The 23,400-nt window shown below is 45.0% G+C and overlaps 1 protein-coding gene across 3 annotated transcripts in view; it reads right to left on the bottom strand.

Annotated features, from left to right (window-relative positions):
• LOC141120431 (catenin alpha-2) overlaps window positions 1-23,400 on the bottom strand; it is an 863,441-nt gene that overhangs the window by 302,318 nt on the left and 537,723 nt on the right. For all 3 annotated transcript variants that reach the window (XM_073611011.1, XM_073611012.1, XM_073611013.1), the window contains 2 exons: window positions 22,567-22,718; window positions 4,558-4,671 (listed from right to left, as the gene is read on the bottom strand). In XM_073611011.1, the coding sequence (XP_073467112.1) occupies window positions 4,558-4,671; window positions 22,567-22,718 (266 nt within the window). The remainder of the gene's footprint in view (window positions 1-4,557; window positions 4,672-22,566; window positions 22,719-23,400) is intronic.

Raw genomic sequence — 23,400 nt, 5'->3', positions numbered from 1 at the left:
CCTTCTCAAGGTTGCCTATACATTTTAGCTAGAATATGGAGTTTGGCCTAGCTCATGTTTGTTCTTGATAAGATTAGTGTGTCCTTCACCTGTTAAAGAATATTCTTTAAGTAAAAATGATGCAAGATTTTTGTCTTATAACACCAGCTAATAGTTAAATATTAACTGAACTTATTTTCATTTCAATGACATGTATAAGGTTAGTAAAACTCCTCCCATCCCTCAAACAACATATATACTGTATCATTGACCACTGCTAATTAGATGTCATAAAGTGGCTAAGCAAACCTGTCTCCTGTGTCACTTTATTGATATCTCCAGGCCTGGGGGTCAACGGAGGTCTTCCTGCATTACCTGAACCTATCTGGGTGGTCTTAGAAGCCGAAATTGCCTACAGTATGGATATTAAGAGGAACCCTGGGCAAAATTTTAAAAAAAAATGGCGTGGGGTCCCCCTCAAAATCTATACCAGACCCTTCAGGTCTGGTATGGATTTTAAGGGGGAACCCCGCGCCAAAATTTAAAAAAAATGGCGTGAGGTCTCCCAAAAATCCATACCAGACCCTTATCCGAGCACACAACCTGGCAGGCCGCAGGAAAAGAGGGGGGACGAGAGAGCGCCCCCCCCTCCTGAACCGTACCAGGGCACATGCCCTCAACATTGGGAGGGTGCTTTGGGGTAGCCCCCCAAAACACCTTGTCTCCATGTTGATGGGGACAAGGGCCTCATCCCCACAACCCTTGCCCGGTGGTTGTGGGGGTCTGCGGGCGGGGGGGCTTATCGGAATCTGGAAGCCCCCTTTAACAAGGGGATCCCCAGATTCCGGCCCTCCCCCCTGTTTGAAATGGTAAGGGGGTACAAAAGTACCCGTACCATTTCACAAAAAAACTGTCAAAAATGTTAAAAATGACAAGAGACAGTTTTTGACAATTCCTTTATTTAAATGCTTCTTCTTTCTTCTATCTTCTATCCTCTTTCTTCTATCTTCTATCTTCCTTCGGTTTCTTCCTCCATCTTCTTCTTCTGGTTCTTCTGGTTCTTCTGGTTCTTCTTCCGGTGTTCTCGTCCGGCATCTTCCTCCGCAGCGTCTTCTTCCCTTCTTCTCCTTGGGCCGCTCTGCATACATGATGGCATGATGGGAGGCTCCCACTGTGTGACGCTTCTCCTCTTCTGACGGTTCTTAAATAATGGGGGGGCGGACCACCCGGTGACCCCACCCCCCACTGACGCACGGGGACTTGACGGGGACTTCCCTGTGGCATTCCCAGTGACGTCATAAGGGATCATGCACAAGAAAAAGATCATGCACAAGAAAGCCCTCAAACAGTTTGCTGAAGATAGGCCGACTAAGAACATGGATTACTGGAACCATGTCCTGTGGTCTGATGAGACCAAGATAAACTTATTTGGCTCAGATGGTGTCAAGCGTGTGTGGCAGCAACCAGGTAAGGAGTACAAAGACAAGTGTGTCTTGCCTACAGTCAAGCATGGTGGTGGGAGTGTCATGCTCTGGGGCTGCATGAGTGCTGCCAGCACTGGGGAACTACAGTTCATTGAGGGAACCATGAATGCCAACATGTACTGTGAAATACTGAAGCAGAGCATGATCCCCACCCTTCGGAGACTGGGCCGCAGGGCAGTATTCCAACATGATAACGACCCCAAATACACCTCCAAGACGGCCACTGCCTTGCTAAAGAAGCTGAGGGTAAGGGTGATGGATTGGCCAAGCATGTCTCCAGACCTAAACCCTATTGAGCATCTGTGGGGAATCCTCAAATGGAAGGTGGAGGAGCGCAAGGTCTCTAACATCCACAAGCTCTGTGATGTCGTCATGGAGGAGTGGAAGAGGACTCCAGTGGCAACCTGTGAAGCTCTGGTGAACTCTATACCCAAGAGGGATAAGGCAGTGCTGGAAAATAATGGTGGCCACACAAAATATTAACACTTTGGGCCCAATTTGGACATTTTCACTTCTTCCTATCCAGGAGGCATGCTGGCTGCTACGTACACTTAAGGCCTATCCAGCAGTTCAGGGTTCCGCAAAAGAGGAGCAGCCAAGGTTAAACCCGAAGCTTGGGGTGGAACTACGTGTGTTAGAGGCTCAGCCCGAGGGGAGCCTGATCGTTGCCAAAGGTAAAGGAGAAGCAGTTGCCACAAAGGGACGGCCACTCCTGTTACCGGAGGCAAGTTTGGAAGGGATGAAGTTCTGAAGGAGCATCAGAGCAGACACTTCACAGTGACAGTGAAGTGGTGGGAAAGCTTCAGTAGAGACTCATCCGGGAATGCAGCGGAGTAAAGCTTGAAGGAGTACGGCGGGTAGCTGTAAGTAAAGCATGAAGATAAAGTACAGCGGTTAGCTGTGGCTAAAGCTCGGGGAATTCAGAGGGTGGCTGAGAGTCCAAGAAGTCTATTGAGAGAGACGGCGAGCTGAGCTTAAGGATCTACAGTGGGATACTGTGAGTTAAACTGGAAGATCTACAGTAGGATATTGTGCAAGAAGTTGTTGCCATAGGAGACAGCAGTTGTTACAAGATACAGATTGCTGCAATCAGCTTAAAGGCCCTCGTTCTGTATTGCTGTCTGCCTAGTTCTATCTTTGTCTGCGGAGTTTGCCTTAATTGCATTTGCCTAAGGGTGTCCTGTGCCCTAAACCCTCTCTCCCCAACGTTCCTGTTAAGAGAAAAAATTATCTCTTTGTTCATTTTTACAAAAAGTGACTTGCGCCCAATCTGTCTACCTTGCACCACACCCACTATGCCTAGTAACCTGCACCATGAGGAGGAATGAGGAGGAATGTCAGTTCTCCCTGGCTCTGGGGGTCACCATCAGGCCCTTGGAAGTTGGGGAGACTGCTACAGCCAGTTGCTACTGAACTTGCCAAATTTAAAAACATCTATGGCCAGCTTTACATTTCTCCTTGCAAGGTGTTATAGAACATACACTGAGCTGAGCATGCGAGGTGTATATTCTTGGCATTCTCAGCACAGCTTGGTGCCGGAATGAATTAACTCCTGTGTGCATGTGCGGGATTCACATTGACATCCCAGCTAAGTCAATCAGGATTGCTGAAGACCCCGAAACTGTATGAAGATAGGGGGAAGTTGTGGATGTTGGTGGCATAGCACATCCCAGAAAGAGAGGTGGGTAAAGGATTTAGTTCTCCTTCAAAGCTAAATTCTGGGCAAACAGCCAACTACACATAAAAATAAACAAAAACAAAAAAAAAACAGCATATATATGAGCTGTTTTTCCTGCTAAAGAATTTGTATTTCTGTTCATCCAGTCCTGAGGTTTATACACCTCGACCTCAAAGCACAAGAGACCTGATTCTTCTCTACTGTAGTTACGTACCACTTACAAATCGTGTCACCTCCTCCAGCCTGCGAGTGACCAGTGAAGGAGAAGCAGCAGACCAATAAGCTCATATCTCTTTCACTCTGCTTGCTCCCCCTGTCAGCCTATTTTTTAGTAGTGCATGAGCACTGCAGCAAAGCTGAATAACTGCTTCTGCCTCATTAAAGCGTTTGTTACCCCAACACTTCATATTCCTGATATGTGCCTGCTGTACCAAGTGCTTGTATGAGAATGTATCCTGTTCTCTTTGTATTGCTTCCTTTGTGTGAAATCCTTAGTGTTCCTGACAGCCACTCTTCTTTCCTATTAAAAACTGACCACACTAAGCAGGGGAGCACAGCGTGGTCAGTTCTCTAGCTATGCTGGGAACTCAGTACGCCCTCCTCTGATGATCAGACTTGTTCTGACACGACCCCCGCTGCACAGCCATTCACTGGGAAGATCAGTGTGCTGCTGCTGCTTCTAAAAAAGAGGAAAAAACTGTATTTATCTTTATATATATATATATATATATATATATATATATATATATATCTACACACAAATGTTTTGCCTTTCATTTCTGTTTTAAACTGAATCGGTTGTTTTACAAGGTGATCGTGACAACATGTGCAGTAGCTAGTTTGCTGTCCAAAACTAGCGAGCATTGTCTCGCAAGGCAAGCAGGATTCAAGCCTCTGGGGTGTGCAGTACCGCATTTGGCCAGAGATGCAGGGGCGCTGGTGACATTCAGAGACACTCGGAGCCACTCGGAGACAGTCAGAGCATCTCTGAGTGGTCTCCGAGCTTCTCCGAGTGTTTCTGAGTGTCTCCGGTGCCCCCCCACCTCTGGCCACATGCGGTACTGCATAGACAAGCAGTGTCTGGAACGAATTATCTGAGTTTTTGTTGATTCCTATGGGGAAACTTGCGGATGCTTTGGATTACAAGCATTCTTCTTGAATGGATTATACTCGTAATCCAAGGTACTAATGTATATATATCTATTCTAGACTCCCAAGGTACTGTATATGGAGCACTATATTTTCGCTCCAAATTGTACATCCTAAACAAAAAAAAAGAAAAGTATTTTTTTATAATGAGCAAAGTTATACCCAGACCCAAAGTAATTTACAAATCCCAGAAATATGAATATATTGATACATGCAGAGGGAATACTAGCCAGCTGGTTACATCGGGCGGGCTTCATGGGCACTTACCCTTGCACTCTGTCCTGCTATGAGTTGGTCGTCTTCTGTCTGGACACTTGTTCGGCTTCTCACATCATAATCTTCTTGTTCAAAGTCAGAGTCATCCTCCAGCTCTTCGGGCGTCTAAGAGAGGAAAATGTAGAGAGTGTTAAACACACAGGTACAGTGCTAAATGCTCAGTCATACAAAGGGCACCTCTACTGGACTTTAAATACTAGTAAGTCTTAATTTTCCAAAAATATTTGTGAAAATATGGGAAATTTCAGCAACATAGGAAAGATGAAATCAAGGTGATTTTTCGGTGGCTTTTAAGGCTGGCCACAGGACTGGTCAAAGAGGTTGAACAGATTCCTCCCATCTACCCAAGCTGGGTGGATGAAGGAATCCTTCCCGCTGTGCTACTTTGATTAGCTGCAGCCACTGATAGAAATTCCGCCAGCAAAAGTCCGATGTGAGCTTTTGGTCGGAAATTCCGACTGTGTGTATGCTCCAAGATTGAGAGCAGGTTCTCTATTTTTCCGTCGGAAAAAATTCCTATCGGAAATTACGTTCGTCTGTATGCAATTCCGACGCGCAAAAAAACACGCATTGTCAGAATCATCGATTCGTATGGAACTTCCCTTTTCTAGGGCGGTCGTACGTCACTGCGTTCTTGACGGTCGAAAGTTCAGAGAACTTTTGTGTGGCCGTGTGTATGCAAGCCAAGCTTGAGCGGAATTCCGTCGGAAAAAAACATCCAAGGTTTTTCCGACGAAAATTCTGATCGTGTGTACAGGGCATTAGGGGTCTATTTACTACTATTTATTCTAATGCATGTCAACTAAATGTTATTTTTTTCATTGGTGGTGGTTTACACTTGTATGCAGCTGTATGTCTGTTTTTGATCCGTTGACACACATTTTGAATGACAAGGGCAGTGCATGTCAATGCATGACAATGCACTTACACAAATCAATAAAGAAAAAAAAAAAAAAGAAAGAAAACACAGATCCATAGGAATGAATCCAACCTAAGCACCTGTTTACACCTTATATTAACATGTTGGGGTGCCATTCCAAATGATTTGCATCCATGCGGTAACTGTTCAGCAATTGTTAGGAGATTAGTCTCAGAAGATTATTTTCAGGGGGTATACTAATTTCAAAGGGAAAATCTCCTAATGGGGTAATTTTTCAGTAGTTAATCTCCTGCTTCTATTGAATTCCATGATGGAGGGAAAAAAGGGGATTTTTCGCTAATAGTCTCCGCTACAGGATTAAATTGCAGCATTTTACGATAAATTGTTAAACCGCCCTGTGATAATCTCCCACATTAAAAATGATCCCGTGAGACTTTAGCGGCATGACTAAGCCACTAGCAATCACCAATGTAGCCCTAGGCTTAATGATAGAAATTGAATTTACATTGAAATTTTCAAATTGGACCCACATTTCCAGAATTCTAATATAATAGCCTTTGTTTAGAATTTTGATCAGGATCATGGTACTCCAATTTCAGCATGAACCCAAAATGCCCTGTACAACCCTTGAATGCAATCAGCAGCCTCACAGTAGACAAAGTGTGTGAACTGAATAATTCTGACCTCTCTCAATGTTTTTCACTAGGACATTTCTTTTGGGAGGCAGTTTTTTTAGTGGTTGTGTAATTTCGTTTTTTTTCCCCCTTTTATCGGTGGTAAGGTTCATTATATTTTTAGTTGAGATTAGTTGAAGCCTACAGTTTCTTGTTGGGGGCAATTAGTTCACTAACTTTTTTCGCAGCATCCTTCTGCATTTTTGAAAAAATAAAAACATGTAAAAACGGTGTGCACCAAAGACACTTTACACGATCATCCCACATTTCTTGCACCACTCTTATCCAAAAGCAAAGAAAAAAAAAAAAATTTGGGAATGCACCTACAAATACCTAAAATGACAGACAAGCCTGATGGCAGAGAGGCTGTGCTTTGAGTAAGTATGGCTGAAGGGCTGAAGTTTTAAACTTTTAGAAGGACGCCCTCCCCCCCCATGACTTTTGTCTCCTCATTTTTGCCTGTTGGCCCCCAATACCAAACTGTGGTTCTGTTGTCTGATTTTTACCCACCAAAATTTAAGGGCTTTTTGTAGCATCCTCCTAGCATAAGACACTAGGTACATTTAGTTTTTGCCTCCTTCTGGTCTGTTCGGGATTTCACAGGCTGGTTGTTTGATTTCTTCCTCCTGCCTCTGGAAGAAGCTTCCAGACCTTAGGGAAGGAGATGCAAATAACCAGCCTAACTTTTATCATGCTTCAACCTGTCCAGTACGAGGCTGGGAAGGTAATAAATAGTCTGACGCACTGGCGAGTGAGGTTCTCTCTCTGTTGGAGGGTTGTGGAGGCAGCTCATAAACTGTGCAGCTGTTTAGAGGTCTCAGTGGTGTAAAGGATGAGGGTCTGGATGGACCTTGTTAGAAGCTGATTGCAGGACCTCACCACAAGGGATCTGGCCTGGAGAAGGACTTTCCCACTCACTGGGCTGTGTCTGGAGGATGCTGGAAAATGACAGACCCTGAATAGATTCCTGTGACAGTGTTCTGGAGATTGCACTGGGTACCAGCAGTTGTGCCATGGTGCAAGGTAACCAGATGCCAAAGAGACTTGCCTTATGGTCTTCAGCTGTGAGGTCTTAGACTGCTCAGAAGAGGCATTAGATTGTTCAACACCAACAATTGCTTAAAGCGGGATTCCGGCCAGCGAAACTTTTTTTTTTAAGTCAGCAGCTACAAACAATGTAGCTGCTGACTTTAAATAAGTAGACTTACCTGTCCTGGGTGCCCGCGATGTCGGCCGCCCGAGGCCGACCCGTCCCTCGGCTCTCGGGTCCCGTCACCGCCATCCTAACTAAGGGAAACAGGCAGTGGAGACTTTTCCTACTGCGCACGCGCGAGCGGAGCGGCTCCCTGTGAATGGCCCCGTGGTTTTCGAGGAACACACAGAGTTCCCAGAAGGCAACGGGGCCGCTCACCGAGGAAAAGGACACGCCGCAGAATAGGAAGAGGCAGATTAGGAAGACTGCCTAGCAACAAGGGTTCAGGTAAGTATAATTTTTTTTTTTCAAATTTTTTTTTTTTTTTTTTTTTATGTTTATTTGGTGCAATTTTTTTTTCAGGGTGGCCCTCCACTTTAATGTGGTTATAAAGGCAGAAGGTTTTTTTATCTTATTGCAGTCTATGCATTAAGAGAAAAAAACCTTCTGTGTGCAGCAGCCCCCCTCAGCCCCCAATACTTACCTGAGACCCGTCTCGAACCAACGATGTTGCATGAAAGCCTTGGCTGTCTGGGACCCTCCCTCCTCATTGGCTGAGACAGCAGTGGGCACCATTGGCTGCTGTCAAAGTCAGTGAGCCAATGAGGAGAGGGGGGCGGGGGCAAGTCACGGCTCTGGGTCCAAATGGACACACACAGAGCAGTGGCTTGGCTCGGGTGCCCCCATAGCAAGCTGCTTGCTATGAGGGCACTCCGCAGGAGGGAAGAGCCAGGAGCGCCGGCAAGGGACCTGAGAAGAGGAGGATCAGGGCTGCTCTGTGCAAAACCACTGCACAGAGCAGGTAAGTATGACATGTTTGTTATTTTGAAACTAATTGTTATGTGCTAAAAATTTTGGAGTGTCCCATGCTCTATCCCCTCTCCTGTTAAAGTATAAAAATCTTAAAAAGACATTCCCTTAGACTAGTGAAGGCGAACCTTGGCACCCCAGATGGTTTGGAACTACAGTTCCCATGATGCTCCACTACACTGCAGATTGCATAAGCATCATGGGAAATGTAGTTCCAAAACATCTGGGGTGCCAAGGTTCGCCATCACTGCCCTAGACTGTGTTATTGGAGCTGGTGTGAATGGGCTGGTGCTTGTGGGGATGTGCAGTATTCTGTATTCTTAGGGAAGAACCAGTGCACGTCAACCCTGCCATTTACTGGCCTGCCAGGCTGCATGCTCAGATAATGGACAGGTATTTTTTTTTTTATGGGGGGGGGGAACCTTCCTTGGGGATCCCCCTTAAAAGTCATATATATAATTGGGGGGGGGGGGGTGGCTTGCACCTTTTTCTTTGTTTTATTTGAGTTCAACTTAAAATTCATACTTGACCTGAAGGGCCTGGGGTGAATTATGGGGGAACCCTCATGCCATTTTCACTATTCCACTATTATAGACATGACGTTCCCCTACCATTTGGAACCTTAAGCTCATCCCTATCCATGGACAATAGAGAAAAAGTAAGGTGCCATAATAATGATATCCCGAGGCACCTGCTCCTTAACCCAGCCCTCATTTTTGCTACATTTACCCAATACAACTTTATGTCAAGCCTGCCTCACAATAACTGACTGATATGTTTTAATGGCAGAAAAGTCAATTTAGATAAGAGGGAAGCTTTCTTCAGAATTTAATAAGCATAAAAATTAAAAGCATGCAATGCCTAAAGCACACAAAAAAATGTTCTAGAGGGAAAAAAAAAAAACATTCTCGTGTATTGTAGAAAGACTATGCTTTAACACTGCCAAGATCTTTTAATGCTTTAACTGCTCGGAGAATGACAAACGGACTGGTAAGATCAATAAACAGAGATAAGATACAGATAGATATCAACAGGCAAGAGACAGATACAGTGGCAGGGAAGAGTATTGACCACTTTCTGTTGTGAAGAATTGATGAGGTAAACACAGTGAAGGAGAATATAGTTCAATTGAGCACTTTAGCATAGAAAAAGGTCTTTATTGAACAGCAGACATCCAAACCAACAGTAAACTTAAAAGAAAATGATTGTGTATTTTCAGCGAGTACAACATTTGAGTTATTTTTGCACCACTGGGATTAATTTTCACTTGTATCTTCACATTTTTATGGCTTGATGTGCTAAAAATGTTTTACAATGGTATTTCATAAGAATATTTGCAGAGTCTCTCCCTGGTTAATAAAGGTATATCAGACAATGCAACAATCAGCATCCTTGCAGAGCGACTGCCGAGAAAAAAAAATCAATTACTGGCTATCTCAGTCAGAGTTTGCATTGTGTTTAAAGCTGCAGGAAAACAACTAAACACACAGATGAAGGATACAGTGGAACCCTGGATTACGAGCATTGTCCGTTCCAGGAGAATGCTTGTAATCCAAAGCACTCGCATATCAAAGCGAGTTTCCCCACAGAAGTCAATGGAAAGGAAGATTATTCGTTCCACATTGACTTCTATTGCATGCAATACCGCATGTGGCCAGAGGTGGGGGGGGCGCCGGAGAGACTCAGAAATACTCGGAGACCGTTCGGATGCACTTAGAAAACTTCAGAAAGACTCAGAAAGACCTCGAGAACGGGGTATTTTCGAGTGTTTTCGAGTATTTCCGAATGTTTCCGAGTATTTTCGAATGACTCTGACTGTCACCGGCGCCCCCGCACATCTAGCCAAATGGGGTACTGCACACCGCAGATGCTTGAATCCTGCTTGTTTTGCAAGATATCACTCGCGAATCGAGTCAGGATTTAAAAAAAAATAATTGCTCGTATTGCGAAACGCTCGTTAACCGCGTTCCTCGGCAATCCGAGGTTCCAGTGTATATCTGTTTTACCTGCCAATGGATTTGTAATTCTGTTCAGTTGGCGTTGTGATTGACCTTCTGGGCAGTATTCTGCAGTGTTTGTAAACCTAACAATGATATTCTCTTACTTGATCCCTTATGGTGTGTTAAATATAATGTAGAAAGCATTTTCTTATATCTGTTGAGTAGGTACAATGAAATACCCGGTATTGAAGAGATTTCTCAGTAACTGAAGATGGCAAGCACCACGCCCCTTGGAATTTTTTCGAAAATAGGCAGATAGCAAATGAGATATGGGGTTCCCTAAGGCACCACACACACACGTTATTATAAAAATATGCAAGTTTATTAATACAAGTTTAAAATTCAGTAGTTTGATAAAAAAAAAATCTTTACAGATGACAGGCAGTTATTCCATTCTACTCGACATGTTTCGCTCTAGGATAGCTTCTTCAGGACTCAGGAGATAATTATGGATGCTGCATGTATACACACTATAAATTAAATAAGTATATCAAATTAATCAAGAAAATAAAAAAAACATTGTTGTATACATCTTACAAAAATACATTAAATCATTGTATTTTTGGTGATGCTTACATTGATAGGTATCTGTGTTTTTTTTTTTAATGAAGATGGAATGCCCCAAAAAAAGGTTTATAGGAGCATAAGGCAATCATACAGCTACAGGTGATGATCTACGGGGAGATACCAGCATACCATAGGGGAAGGTACAGACCAAAGGTTTAAATGCCCTTTTAGAGAAGGGAGTTTAAAACAGAGGGAAGCAGTCCTGGAGGACCTTCAATGGATCCTCAAATTCCCACACTTATGGTTATTTGTCAAAAATGATCACAATGAGGGGAGAGGGACACTCTACAGCAAGTCAGCAGGATACACACAGATTCCATAGGGATGGTGTGGGGATTCTGATGCACTGCCTTAATTTGAGGATGACCCCATTGTGATAATTTTTTGACAGATAACCATAAGTGTGGGCATTTGAGGATCCATTGAAGTTCCTTCAGGACTGCTTCTCTCTGTCTTAAACTCCCTTCTCTAGAAGGGCATTTAAACCTTTGGTCTTTACCTTCCCCTATGGTATGCTGATATCTACCCGTGGATCATCACCTGTTACTGTATGATTGTCTTATGCTCCTATAAACCTTTTTTTTGGGGTATTCCATCTTCATACAAAGAAAACCCAACTGACCTATCAATGTAAGCATCACCAAAAATACAATGATTTAATGTATTTTTTTAAGATGTATACAACATTGCTTTTTGATTTTCTTGATTAGTTTGATATACTTTGTTTAATTTATAGTGTGTATACGTGCAGCATCTATAATTATCTCCTGAAGGAGCTATCCTATAGCGAAACATGTCGAGTGAAATGAAATAACTGCATGTCATCTGTAAAGATTTTTTTATCAAACTACTGAATTTGAAACGTGTATTAATAAACTTGCATATTTTTATAATAACTCGTGTATGGCACCTTCAAAACCCCATATTTTCTTTGCTATCTGCCTGTCTGCAATAAAATACCTGTTGATGTTGCCAGAGATATTATGATAGCTTCCTGTGTTATCTGTTGGCTGTTATCATTTAGCAGAACAGAACAGTGACTATGTAGGAGTAGTTTTGTCACCCTAGGACAGTAAGTGTTTTAGGACTAAAGAACACCTTCCCCTCTCACAGAGGAAGGCCTCCTATAGTCCATGAAGAATTTGGATAATGCACGTGTTAGAATGACCCAGTCAAAGTCAAGACCTAAATACAATTGAGAATCTTGTAGCAAGACTTGAAAATTGCTGTTCACAGATGCTCTCCATCCAATCTGACAGAGCTTGAGCTATTTTGCAAAGAAGAATGGGCAAAAATGTCACTCTCTAGATGTGCAAAGCTGGTAGAGAGATCCCCAGAAAGACTTGCAGCTGTAATTGCAGTGAAAGGAGGTTCTACAAACCATTTATCATTTTCCTTCCACTTCACAATTATGTGCTACTTTGTGTTGATCTATCACATAAAATCCCAATAAAATACATTTACATTTTTGGTTGTAACATGACAAAATGTGGAAAATGTCAAGGGGTATGAATACTTTTTCAAGGCACTGTATCCATGTATTGCAATTATACCAAACAAAACTATGCTGTATCACATTGTCGTGTCTTACTGGAGAGTTAAAGTGATTGTAAAGGTTTTTTGTTTTTTTTAATAACAAACATATCATACTTACCTGCTCTGTGCAAGGGTTTTGCACAGAGCGGCCCCAATCCCCCTTTTCTGGGGTCCCCCGGAGAGCCGCTTTCCATAGGGGCACTCATGCGGGCGCGCTCCCGAGTTCTGCAGGATTTGGCCCCACCCCCTGGCTCCCATGTCAATGAATTTGATTGACAGCAGCGGGAGCTAATGGTTCCAGTTGCTATCAATCTGTCCAATGAGGACTTGAGGCAGTGGCTGGAACTGCTGGGCTTGTTCTTATCGCTGGAACGATCAGATTCAGGTAAGAAAAAGGGGGGCTCTGGGTGCCTGCTGCAGCACAGAACGTTTTTCACCTTAAAGAAAAGCCTGGAGCAACAGCATGCAATGATGTATGCAAAGGGCGCCCATGACAGTGGTAACAGGGAAAGGGTTAAGGTAAAAGTGCTACAGTGGAGCCGAGGGGGAGGGAGGACTAGGGGAGGGGCTAGTTAAAAGGGGTTCCCGCTCTGGGAGGGACAACAGAAGATCCAAGAAAGTTGGTAGGTTAGTGCTGTACCATGGCTGATCTAGAGGGGCTTATGGCCCAGTTACGGGATGAAGCGGAGGTGCGGGGTGCTGAATGGCTGCAGGAGGCGATCGCAGCCGCGCTCCAAGGTTCCACACTGCAGGCTAGTGGGGGAGAGAGAAGCGGCACCAGAGCGCGCTGCTCTCGGCCGCCTGAGCGGTTCTCCCCGGACCGCGTGACGTCTGCACAGCGGCACCCAGGTAGTCTGTCTGCCAGACTCCTGGGGGGCCCACCGGCCAAACGAGCGGCGGAAAGAGAGCGGGTCACCGGGCGTGCGGCCCCGGCGGGACAGGAGCGGAGCCAGGCAGGGGAACAGTCCGGAGGGAGGCCTAATAGCAGGAGACACACAGAGAGCGCAAGCCCTGCCCCCAGGATGACGGCAGGGAGCTCCGCCATCGCTGCCACTGCAATGCCTGGAGGGGTCCCTGGTCCTTCTAGTTCCTCGGCAGGGGACAGGCATAATGGAGTGAGAAACAGGACTGGCATAACACCCACAAGAGCGGAGGCCGGCAGGACTGAGGTAGCCCACACCGGTCCTGGGAAGGCTGTCCAGAAGTCCACAGGAGGTTTTGCTGCGCGGAGGAAAGGAAGGATGGCGAATAGTGCGGCAGCCGCGGTCAATATCCCGGGCAGGCCTTCATCTGATGCGGGGGAAGAATCGGGTCGGAGCGGGAGAGAGGAGATGTCCGGATCGGAGGAGGATACGGCCCCGCTGCCCAGGAGGATGGGGCCAGGAGAGAACAGACGGTCGGCTGATGGGGCGACACCTATGCAGCCCGGTGAGTTATTACAGGTTATTTCAAATACTAGCTTAAATAATGAGGCGATGGCAGGCGTTGGGGCTGGAGGGTCAGGAGAAAGCATGGTAGGAACTGCTACGGGGGGAGGGGCTCTAGGTTTTTGGGGTTTTTTAACAGGAATAAAGGAGCTAGTGCAGAGGTTGGAGGCTGCAGAGAAGCCGGCGGGGGGGCCCGATAGCCGCTTGGGTGCAGCAGACAGGGAAGGAATTGGATAACACAGGGCGAGGGGCCGCCACACCAGCGGTTCCAGCCGAGGTCGCGTTGCCCACTCAGGAGGCCTTGGCGAGTGGAGCTGCGCAGGGGAAGGACAAAGCAGCGCCGTCAGGGGAGGCTGCGGGGAGGAAAGACATCATTAGGTTGGCGGACGCAGCTCGCTGCGAAGTGTATGTGTGCTACGAAGGGCCGTTAGGAGCTCACCTGAAACAGGAGGTGTGGGAAAAATTATGGAAGGGTGAGTATGTAGAAATATTTTTGTTACTGCCCTTGGAAAAGTTCAACCTTGATAGAGTCAAGCCAGATGATTCCAAGAAGAGGATGAAGAGAATAGGAGGTATAGGCTGATACCCAGGACATTTACGAATTGGTTGCAAGCATTTGCAATTATGGCGAGTGTTATAGGGGAGAAGCAACCGGAGCACTGTTCGGCGCTTTTCTGCTATCAGGACGCGATAGGGGAAGCGTATAGAGTATATGGCGGTACGGCATGGTTGAGGTACGATGAACAGTTTAGGCAGCGGAGAGCAGTACGCCCGGAGCTACGTTGGGACCATAAGGACATCAGCCTGTGGATGTGTTTGATGACGACGGCGAGGGCGCCGAATCAGTTTTTTCAGGGGGGAGCCAGTGGACCTTCAGCCCAGGGACATTCGGCTGGAAACAAAAAAGGGGTTTGTTGGCAGTATAACACGGGGGGCCTGTAAGTTCGGAGGAACATGTAAGTTTAAGCACGAGTGCTCGCGCTGCGGGGGAACGCATCCATCATCCAGATGTTTTAAGCAAGGAAAAGGTCGACATGGAGAGGCTGGGAACAAAAGGGAGGACTCCGGTAATAGTGGAAAGGATGCGGCCGTTTCTCGGTAAGTACCCTGACAGGAAAGCGGCACTGCTATTAGAAGAGGGTTTTGCGGTGGGCTTTCGGATTCCATGCACTTTATTGGCGATCGCCCCAGTGCCCAAAAATTTAAAGTCAGCCCTGCAACATCCGGAAGTGGTTTCGGAGAAACTACAGAAGGAGGTTGCATTGGGTAGAATGAGTGGCCCCTTTCCAGTAGCGCCAATGGCAAATTTGGTGGTATCACCTCTGGGCGTGGTGCCCAAAAAAGAGCCCAACAAATTCAGGCTCATTCATCATTTATCCTTCCCAAAAGGGGATCTGTGAATGATGCCATAGACCAGGAAGCGTGCTCAGTGACGTATACGTCATTTGATGCCGCTATAAGGTGGGTGCGCCACTATGGAAAAGGGGCATTGATGGCAAAGGCAGATGTGGAATCAGCTTTTCGACTGCTGCCAGTTCACCCGGATAGTTTTCGGTTGCTAGGGTGCCATTGGAATGGTGGATTCTATGTAGATCAATGCCTACCAATGGGTTGTTCGGTATCGTGTGCGATATTCAAACAATTCAGCTCCTTCGTGGAATGGGTTGTAAGGGATGTATCCGGAGTGAATTCTATAATTCACTACTTGGATGATTTCTTATGCATAGGCCCGGCCGCTTCTAGAGTCTGTGCGGTGCTACTGGCTTCATTGCAGCATATAGCAGGAAGATTTGGCATTCCATTGGCAGATGAAAAGACGGAGGGACCCTGCTCGGTCATCACGTTCTTAGGAATTGTACTAGATTCTGAGGTGATGGAATGCAGATTACCGGAGGAGAAATTGGAGGATTTGAAAAAAGAAGTCGCAGGTTTGATAGGACTAAAAAAGGTACAACTGCGAAGGTTACAATCGGTGTTGGGCAAGCTGAATTTTGCTTGCCGCATACTACCGATGGGGAGAGTGTTTAGTCGCCGGCTGGCGGCTAGCACGAGTGGGATCAAATCCCCAAAACATTTTGTATGTTTAGTACAAACGCATAGGGAGGATCTAAGGGTATGGCATACCTTTCTGGAATCCTTTAACGGTAGGGCAATGTGGATGTCAGGACCAGTCAGCAATTTTGACTTGGAACTGTTTACCGATGCCGCAGGATCAACAGGTTTTGGGGCGTTTTTTCAAGGGCAATGGAGCGCAGGTCCATGGCCACAATCTTGGGTAAAAGAAGGCTTCGCGAAGAATCTGTTTTTGCTGGAACTGTTTTCAGTGGTTCTGGCGGTGGAATTATGGGGTGCATCGTTCAGGGATCTGAAGGTGCGCTTTCATGGGGACAATCTGGGGGTGGTGCAAGTGATAAACAGGGTCACGGCGTCATCTCCGCCGGTGATCAGGCTGCTGCAACACTTAGTGTTAAGATGTTTACAACTGAATGTTTTCATTCATGCTGTTCACTTACCGGGGGTGGAGAACGTGATTGCTGATGTGTTGTCTCGCTTCCAGTGGGACAGGTTCCGAGAGTTGGCGCTGGAAGCGGAGCAACAGGGGGTGCCTTGTCCAGACTGGCTGTGGGAGATTGCACTGGCGTCGTCGAGGGATGGATTAAGCGGTCGGTAAGTGGGGCTACTTGGGCAGCATACACTAAGGTATGGCAGGAGTGGATGTCCTTCGTACAAGTTTTGGGGGAGGAGCCTATAGGGCAGGGAATACGTTCGCTGCTGCTGTATTATGTGGCAAGAAAATTGAACGAGGGTGCGTCTGTGTCAGTGATTAATACACAGCTAGCTGGTTTGGCTTTCCTTTTTAAGCTACAAGGGCAGCCCGACGTCACCAAGGATTTTTGGGTGAGACAAGCGTTAAAGGGTTATCGGAGGGCGGTGGTCAAGCGCGATTCGAAGAGACCGGTAACCTTTGAGATATTGGGGGGTATTGTGGAGCAACTGGTGGGGGTTTGTTCATCTGCATACGAAGTTATTTTGTTTAAGGTAGCTTTTGTTTTAGCATTTTTTGGGGCATTTAGGATAGGGGAGTTAGTTAGTCCTTCCAAAAAAGTGCAAGGGGGAGTTGGGTTAAAGGAGGTTACACTTGAAGAGGATGGGGTATCGATATTCTTAAGGAAGTCTAAGACGGATCACGGGGGAAGAAGCAGGATGGTGCGAGTTTATTCCATCCAGGGATCCCCCCAGTGCCCAGTGGGCGCAGTCAGGGAATTCTTGAAAGTTAGGCCGGACTTTCAGGACCCTTTTTTAGTGCATTTAAAATGGGAACATGTTATCACGTTTTCAGTTTATAGCTGTTTTTAGAAAATGTTTGCATGGGCTGGGACTGGAGGAGCAGGATTTTTCATCACATTCATTTCGGATAGGAGCCGCGACAGAAGTGGCCAGATTGGGTATGGATGTGGAGTTAATAAAACGGATTGGGCGGTGGGAATCTAACAGATTCCAATCTTACGTGCGACCGCAACTGGCGGTGAAATTGTAAGGGGACAGGGTTGTTTTTGTTGCTATTGGATATGTATGGGAAGCAGCGTTTATGGATGGTGGGATAGTAGTGCATTAGTCAATGTTGAGCATGGTGTTTGTTTTCTTCTAATTTCAGGTGCAGCGCCAAGTATGGTCTGGATTATGGGCCATTCTTATGTATGTTGGGGGGCACGGAGGGGAGACGCTCGGCCTGAGGGGGGCAGTTAAGTTTTGATAGACAGGAAGTGTAAATAAAATGGTTTGGTATACCAGGGATGTTGTGGGGTAGGTTGGTTCAGGAGGTACAGCGCTATGCAAACAGGGATGGCCCTCCAGATGTTCTGGTAATACATGTGGGCGGCAATGATCTCGGCATTCGCTCGATGATAGACATCACGCGAGACATTAAATTTGACGTTTGGCGCTTAATGAAAGAATTTCCGAAAATGATCATTGTCTGGTCGGACATGGTTGCCCGAATGTGTTGGAGAATGGCCAGGTCAGTGGAGGATGTGAATAGAGCAAGGAGGAAGATCAATAGGGAAGTGAGTAAATTCGTGGTCAGTTATGGGGGGTTGGCAATTCGGCATAGTGAACTGGAATTTGAGACATGGAGGTATTTAAGACGTGATGGGGTACATCTTAATGAGGTGGGTACGGATTTGTGGGCTTTAGGCTTACAAGATGGTATACAGCGAGCTGTTCGGGTGTGGAGGAGCACCCAAGAGTAAGGTATTACTATTGGGATGCTGTGGCGGGCGTTGGTCTGGGCAAGGGAAGGAAGATGGCTAAAAAGTAAGAGTGGGGATCCAACGTTGATATGGGTCCGGAGGTTTTTTGGTTCCCGGTTAACGGAGGTTAGCCGGGAAGTGATATGGGGCACTGCGGTCACGGCAGTCTCTGAGCCAGCTTGTCGGCTTGAGGCATATTGGAGATTTTTGGATTAGGGCTGCAGTGTCATAGTTGTTATGGCCATCAGATTGATTTGCTAAAGCTATTTCTCAGACCAACGCTCTTTTTGATTTAACAGGTTGCATAACAGATGTTCTTTGTTTATCGTTTTTTCCGATGACAGAATTTATATAATTTTATATTAAAATAGATATGGTAAAATAAAGTAGGCTGCTACGGCCTTTGTTTTTGTTACTCCAGAAGTTGGTGTGGTCTGATTTATTTGGAGTAGAAGTACAAGGGTTTTGGTAATGGTTAATAGACATCTGTTATCCAATAGTCATGCATAGAATGCATTAAGGTGAAAAACCCAGAGGGTTTACAACTCCTTTAAGCTGTCTTTGGAGGGTGCATATTCAACAGGTGATCCTACTGGATGAATGGACTGAGGTCTAAAAGAGGTCCAAGCTGGGTCATTGTAACTGTATAAAAATTGCTGTGCGTAAACTTTAGCTTTAAGAACTGGTAAGCTGCAATATATTACATTTTTTTTCCTTTAGTTATCTACCACACATTCTCCGCGCTCAACAGAAATACAGTTTTTTCATACAACCTTGTGTACACATTGCCACGATATTCTAATTGTGTCTAATTATGCTTATTTTTGTCAGAAATTAAAGTAGCTGTCAAGAAATGGGCATAACAAACTAAACATAGGATGGCAATTTGCATAAGCAGCGGTTACCTTCAGTAAATACTGCAAACCAAAATAAGTAGTTTGAGGTACATGAGCAGCTGAGTTACATAGACATCTCGAAATTTCCTGTAAAAAAACAAGCTTGATCCTTCCACTTCTCAAAACTTTCTGTTGGCCAACAATGTCACTTATCACATAAAAGAACACTGGTGGGCTCACGAGGCAGTAGGGGAAAAACCAAGCTCACACTTGGAAGTAAAAGCTAAGATGTGCATTTACTGAAATTTCTGCTGCCTATATATCTGGGTCAACTGTTTTTACTGAAGATGACTTCTATATTTTAACACATACTCAGTTTGATGTGCACAGCCAGCTGGGTGGAAGTGACACCAACATTTGACTTTGTAATGGATTCAGCAGCTGAAGGCTAAGTTCACCTTTTGAAGCACGTTACAGATTACCCCCATATTGATATGTAATGTGCTCCAAATTCCCCCAACCCCCAATAGCGCAACCCCCCCCCCCTGTGACAGTTAGCAGGGGTCCACTGGAATCTGCAAATGAATGAATTACAAGTCTTGTCTGCCACCGTGGCAGATGGCTTGTAGTTCTCAATGAACTGTGAAAGGTGCTGGCAAGGGCCCTTGTAGTTCATTGACACGCCCTACAACTTTCAAACAGAAAGCCCATACAGAGGTATGGGCTGAAAGCTATAGCAAATATCTGCAGGAGCCTGACACTGCACCCACGACCCACTTATCGTGGGTGCAATGCTCAGCAGACTCCCAAGAAAAAAAATACATGCACATTTTTTTTTTACCTGCAAAAGCATGTGCATTTTTTTTAAGATGAACTTATCCTTTAACCACTAGACTTCTGGAAGATTTACCGCCCCCTTTCTCTCTCTCCTGACCAGGCCATTTTTTGCGATATGGCACTGTGTTGCTTTAACCACTTCAATACCAGGCACTAATGCCGCGTACACACGATCAGACTTTACGGCATACTTGGTCCGGCGTACCGGATTTCGTCGGACAATTGGATCGTGTGTGGGCTCCAGCAGACTTTGTTTTCTCAAAAGTTTGACGGACTTAGATTTGAAACATGTTTCAAATCTATCCGACGGACTCGAGTCCGGTCGAAAAGTCCGCTCGTCTGTATGCTAGTCCGACGGACAAAAACCGACGCTAGGGCAGCTATTGGCTACTGGCTATGAACTTCGTTGTTTTAGTCCGGTCGTACATCATCACGTACGAATCCGTCGGACTTTGGTTGATCGTGTGTAGGCAAGTCCGTTCATTCGTAAAGTCCGTAGGAAAGTCCGCCGGGCAAAGTATGCCGTAAAGACCGGTTGTGTGTACGCGGCATTAGACACCTTCCTGCCCAAGCCAATTTTCAGCTTTCAGCGCTGTAGCAATTTGAATGACAATGTACCCAGACACATTTTTTAACATTTTGTTCTCATAAATAGAGCTCTCTTTTGGTGGCATTTGATCACCTCTGCGATTTTTATTTTTTGCGCAACAAATAAAAAAAAAAAAAAAATTTTGAAAAAAAACATGTTTTTCTTTGTTTCTGTTAAAATTTTTTGTAAATAAGTAGGTTTACTTCTTCAATAATGGGCACTGATATGGCTGCACTGACGGGCACTGATAAGGCGGCACTGATGGGCACCGATGAGGTGGCACTGATGAGATGGCACTGATGAGTTGGCACTGATGGGCACTGATAGGTGGCACTGATGGGTACTGATAGGTGGCACACATAGGTGGCACTGATGGGCACTCATAGGCGGCACTGATAGGTACTTATGGGTGGCACTGATGGGTACTTATGGGTGGCACTGATAGGTGGCACGGATGGGCATGGATGGGCACTGATAGGTGGCACTGATGACACTGATGGGTGGCATTGCTGGGCATCACTGATGTAATTTGTTACATAATGGTGCCACTCAGTGCCCATTTGTGGAAACTGATTGGCACAAATTGGGCATTCATTTGCACATGTGGATGGCCATGGGGTACATACCTGGCCATCCACATGTTGCCCCCTTCCCTGGTGGTCCTGGCGGCTTTCCTGGTGGTCCAGTGTGGGCATCCGAGTGGGGGCTGCGCTGATAAGCAATCAGCGCAGACTCCCCTGTCAGGAAAGCCGCCGATCGGAGGAAAAGTGAGGAAAAGCTGATCAACGGCTTTTCCTGTTTACATTTACATTTACATCAGCCGTGATTGGACAATTGCACGGTCATGCAACGCTGTACCCAAAAAAAATGTATGTGCTTCTTTCCCCACAAATAGAGCTTTCTTTTGGATGTATTTGATTACCTCTGCGTTTTTAGTTTTTTGCGTGATAAAAAAAAGACCGACAATTCGAAAAATAAAAAAAAAAATTATATTTTTTACTTTCTGCTATAAAACCTATCCAATAAAAAAATTGAAAAAAAAAAAGTCTTCATAAATTTAGACCAATATGTATTCTGCTGCATGTTTCTGCTAACAAAAAACTCCAATAAGCGTATATTGATTGGCTTGCGCAAAAGTTATAGCATCTACAACTATGAGATATTTTTATTTGTTTTAATTTTTTACTAGTAATGGCGGTGATCAGTGACTTAAAGCAGGGACTGCAATATTGTGGCAGACTTTCTGAAGCTAACTGACTCTTTTGACACTTTTTCTGATCCCCAAAAACATGGCTGAGCGAGCTTGGGGTGGAGGAAAGTGACTGGCCTGCCAAGTCCAGTCCTGACCTCAACCTGATAGAACACCTTTGGGATGAATTAGAGAAGAGACTGCGAGCCAGGCCTTCTCTTCCAACATCAAGTCTTGACCTTACAAATGCTCTTCTGGAAGAATGGTCAAACATTCCCATAGATACACTCCAAATACCTTGTGGACAGCCTTCCCAGAAGAGTTGAAGCTGTTATAACTGCAAATGGTGGGCCAACTCAATATTGAACCCTATGGACTAAGACTGGGATGCCATTAAAGTTCATGTGCATGTAAGGGCAGGTGTCCCAATACTTTTGACAATATAGTGTATATACCTGAACTGGTGCACAGGTGCAACCTTGTAGCAATAAAACCACTATAGGGAGAACCTAAAGTGGTTAAACAGAGCTGTGAATAATTTGTAGAAAAATGAGTTGCATGTGAAATCGCAAAGAGGTATTTTATATGGCCAGTTATTGGGGTCACCTGACAATCACACCATATTGCCAAAAGAATGTGAACATCCCTCCAAATTATTGAGTACAGGCCTTTACAGTGAAGGGTACTGATAAAGGTACAGCATGCGAAAAACTTTTAAACAATTGTACACTTCCAGAATTGTGGTAACAGTTTAGAAAGGTCCTTTTCTGTTCCAGCATGACTGTGCCCGTGTACAAATCCATAAAAACATGGCTTTATGAGTTTGATGTGGAGGAACTCTAGTGACCTGGACCAATCCCTGACCTTAACCCCTAATAAGAACCTTTATGAATAGGAACATGGATTGCAAGTCAGGTTTCCTCATGCAACTTTGGTACCAGACCAAAATGTGCTTTGTTGGCTGAATAGGCCCACATTCCCACAGACACCCTCCAAAACCTTCTGGAAAGCCTTCTCAGAAGAAAGAAGACTGTGATATCCACAAAGGGATGACCAACTCCCATGGCTTGGAAATGCCTAACAAGCTCATATAAGTGTAATGGTCAGGTGTTCACAAAGCAATGCCAATATAGTGTTTGTATAAAGTTGGCATTAAATACTTTAGAATAAGGCTAAACACAATCACAACAGAAATACACACAGAACCTCTTACCCTTATCATAAGTACGGCTTTCCTGATGTCTCGAACACCATCATACACCAGGCGGGAAGCGTCTATAAACTCGTTCTCTTCAAAAGGTTGGGGGATATTGGAACTCAGTGCTTCAATAGCAACTTCTACTTGTTCAGCAAAACGGGGCATTACTTTATAAAGGAAGAAAGAGAAGAGAAGTGTACAATTATTTATTTTTCTTATAAAACAGTTTAATTTTAATTACACAAGCAATGTGAATGCATATAAAACACGGGGCATAGTAAACCCTCTACCATAGGTTACAAAAACACAAAAAACTCTGTGACTTAATAAAAGTATGAATCTGCAGGTGGCATCACATGATTTCATAAAGATCATAAAGCTCCTAGATGACTTCAGAAATCTTTACAGTCTATTTAAATTGATAGTAAACCCTTGGACTTTCCTGCCTCAATACTGTGACACCACCGCTAGTCATGTCCCCCTATCTTTGCTCTTTTACAGCTAAAGACGCGCACACTTGGGCCATCCAAACATGCATGTTTGCAAAAATATCTTTAGCAAGGAAAGTCTTTTGATAGTCATTATGCATCTTGACGTCCAATAACCATGAGATATCTACAAATTTTCATTAATGAGCAGATGTCTCACCAAGAAAGACAGGCAGTAACACATCCTTGTCCATGAAACTCCTTGGACCCACCATGCCATTACCAGTGAATTAGCTAGTGAATTAATATGGTAAAGCATTTCCTTCCAAAAAGTTGGAAAACCTTAAGAGTTCCAGAGAGTCACATGCTTTTGCCCCTTGGGTGGCTTCTATGCTTTTGCCCATTGGGTGGCTTTGCATGG

Source organism: Aquarana catesbeiana, linkage group LG01 (assembly GCF_042186555.1).
Source record: "Aquarana catesbeiana isolate 2022-GZ linkage group LG01, ASM4218655v1, whole genome shotgun sequence".
NCBI classification, from domain to species: domain Eukaryota; kingdom Metazoa; phylum Chordata; class Amphibia; order Anura; family Ranidae; genus Aquarana; species Aquarana catesbeiana.
Note: the sequence above shows the minus strand (reverse complement) of the source record. Positions and strands in the feature narration are given on the sequence as shown.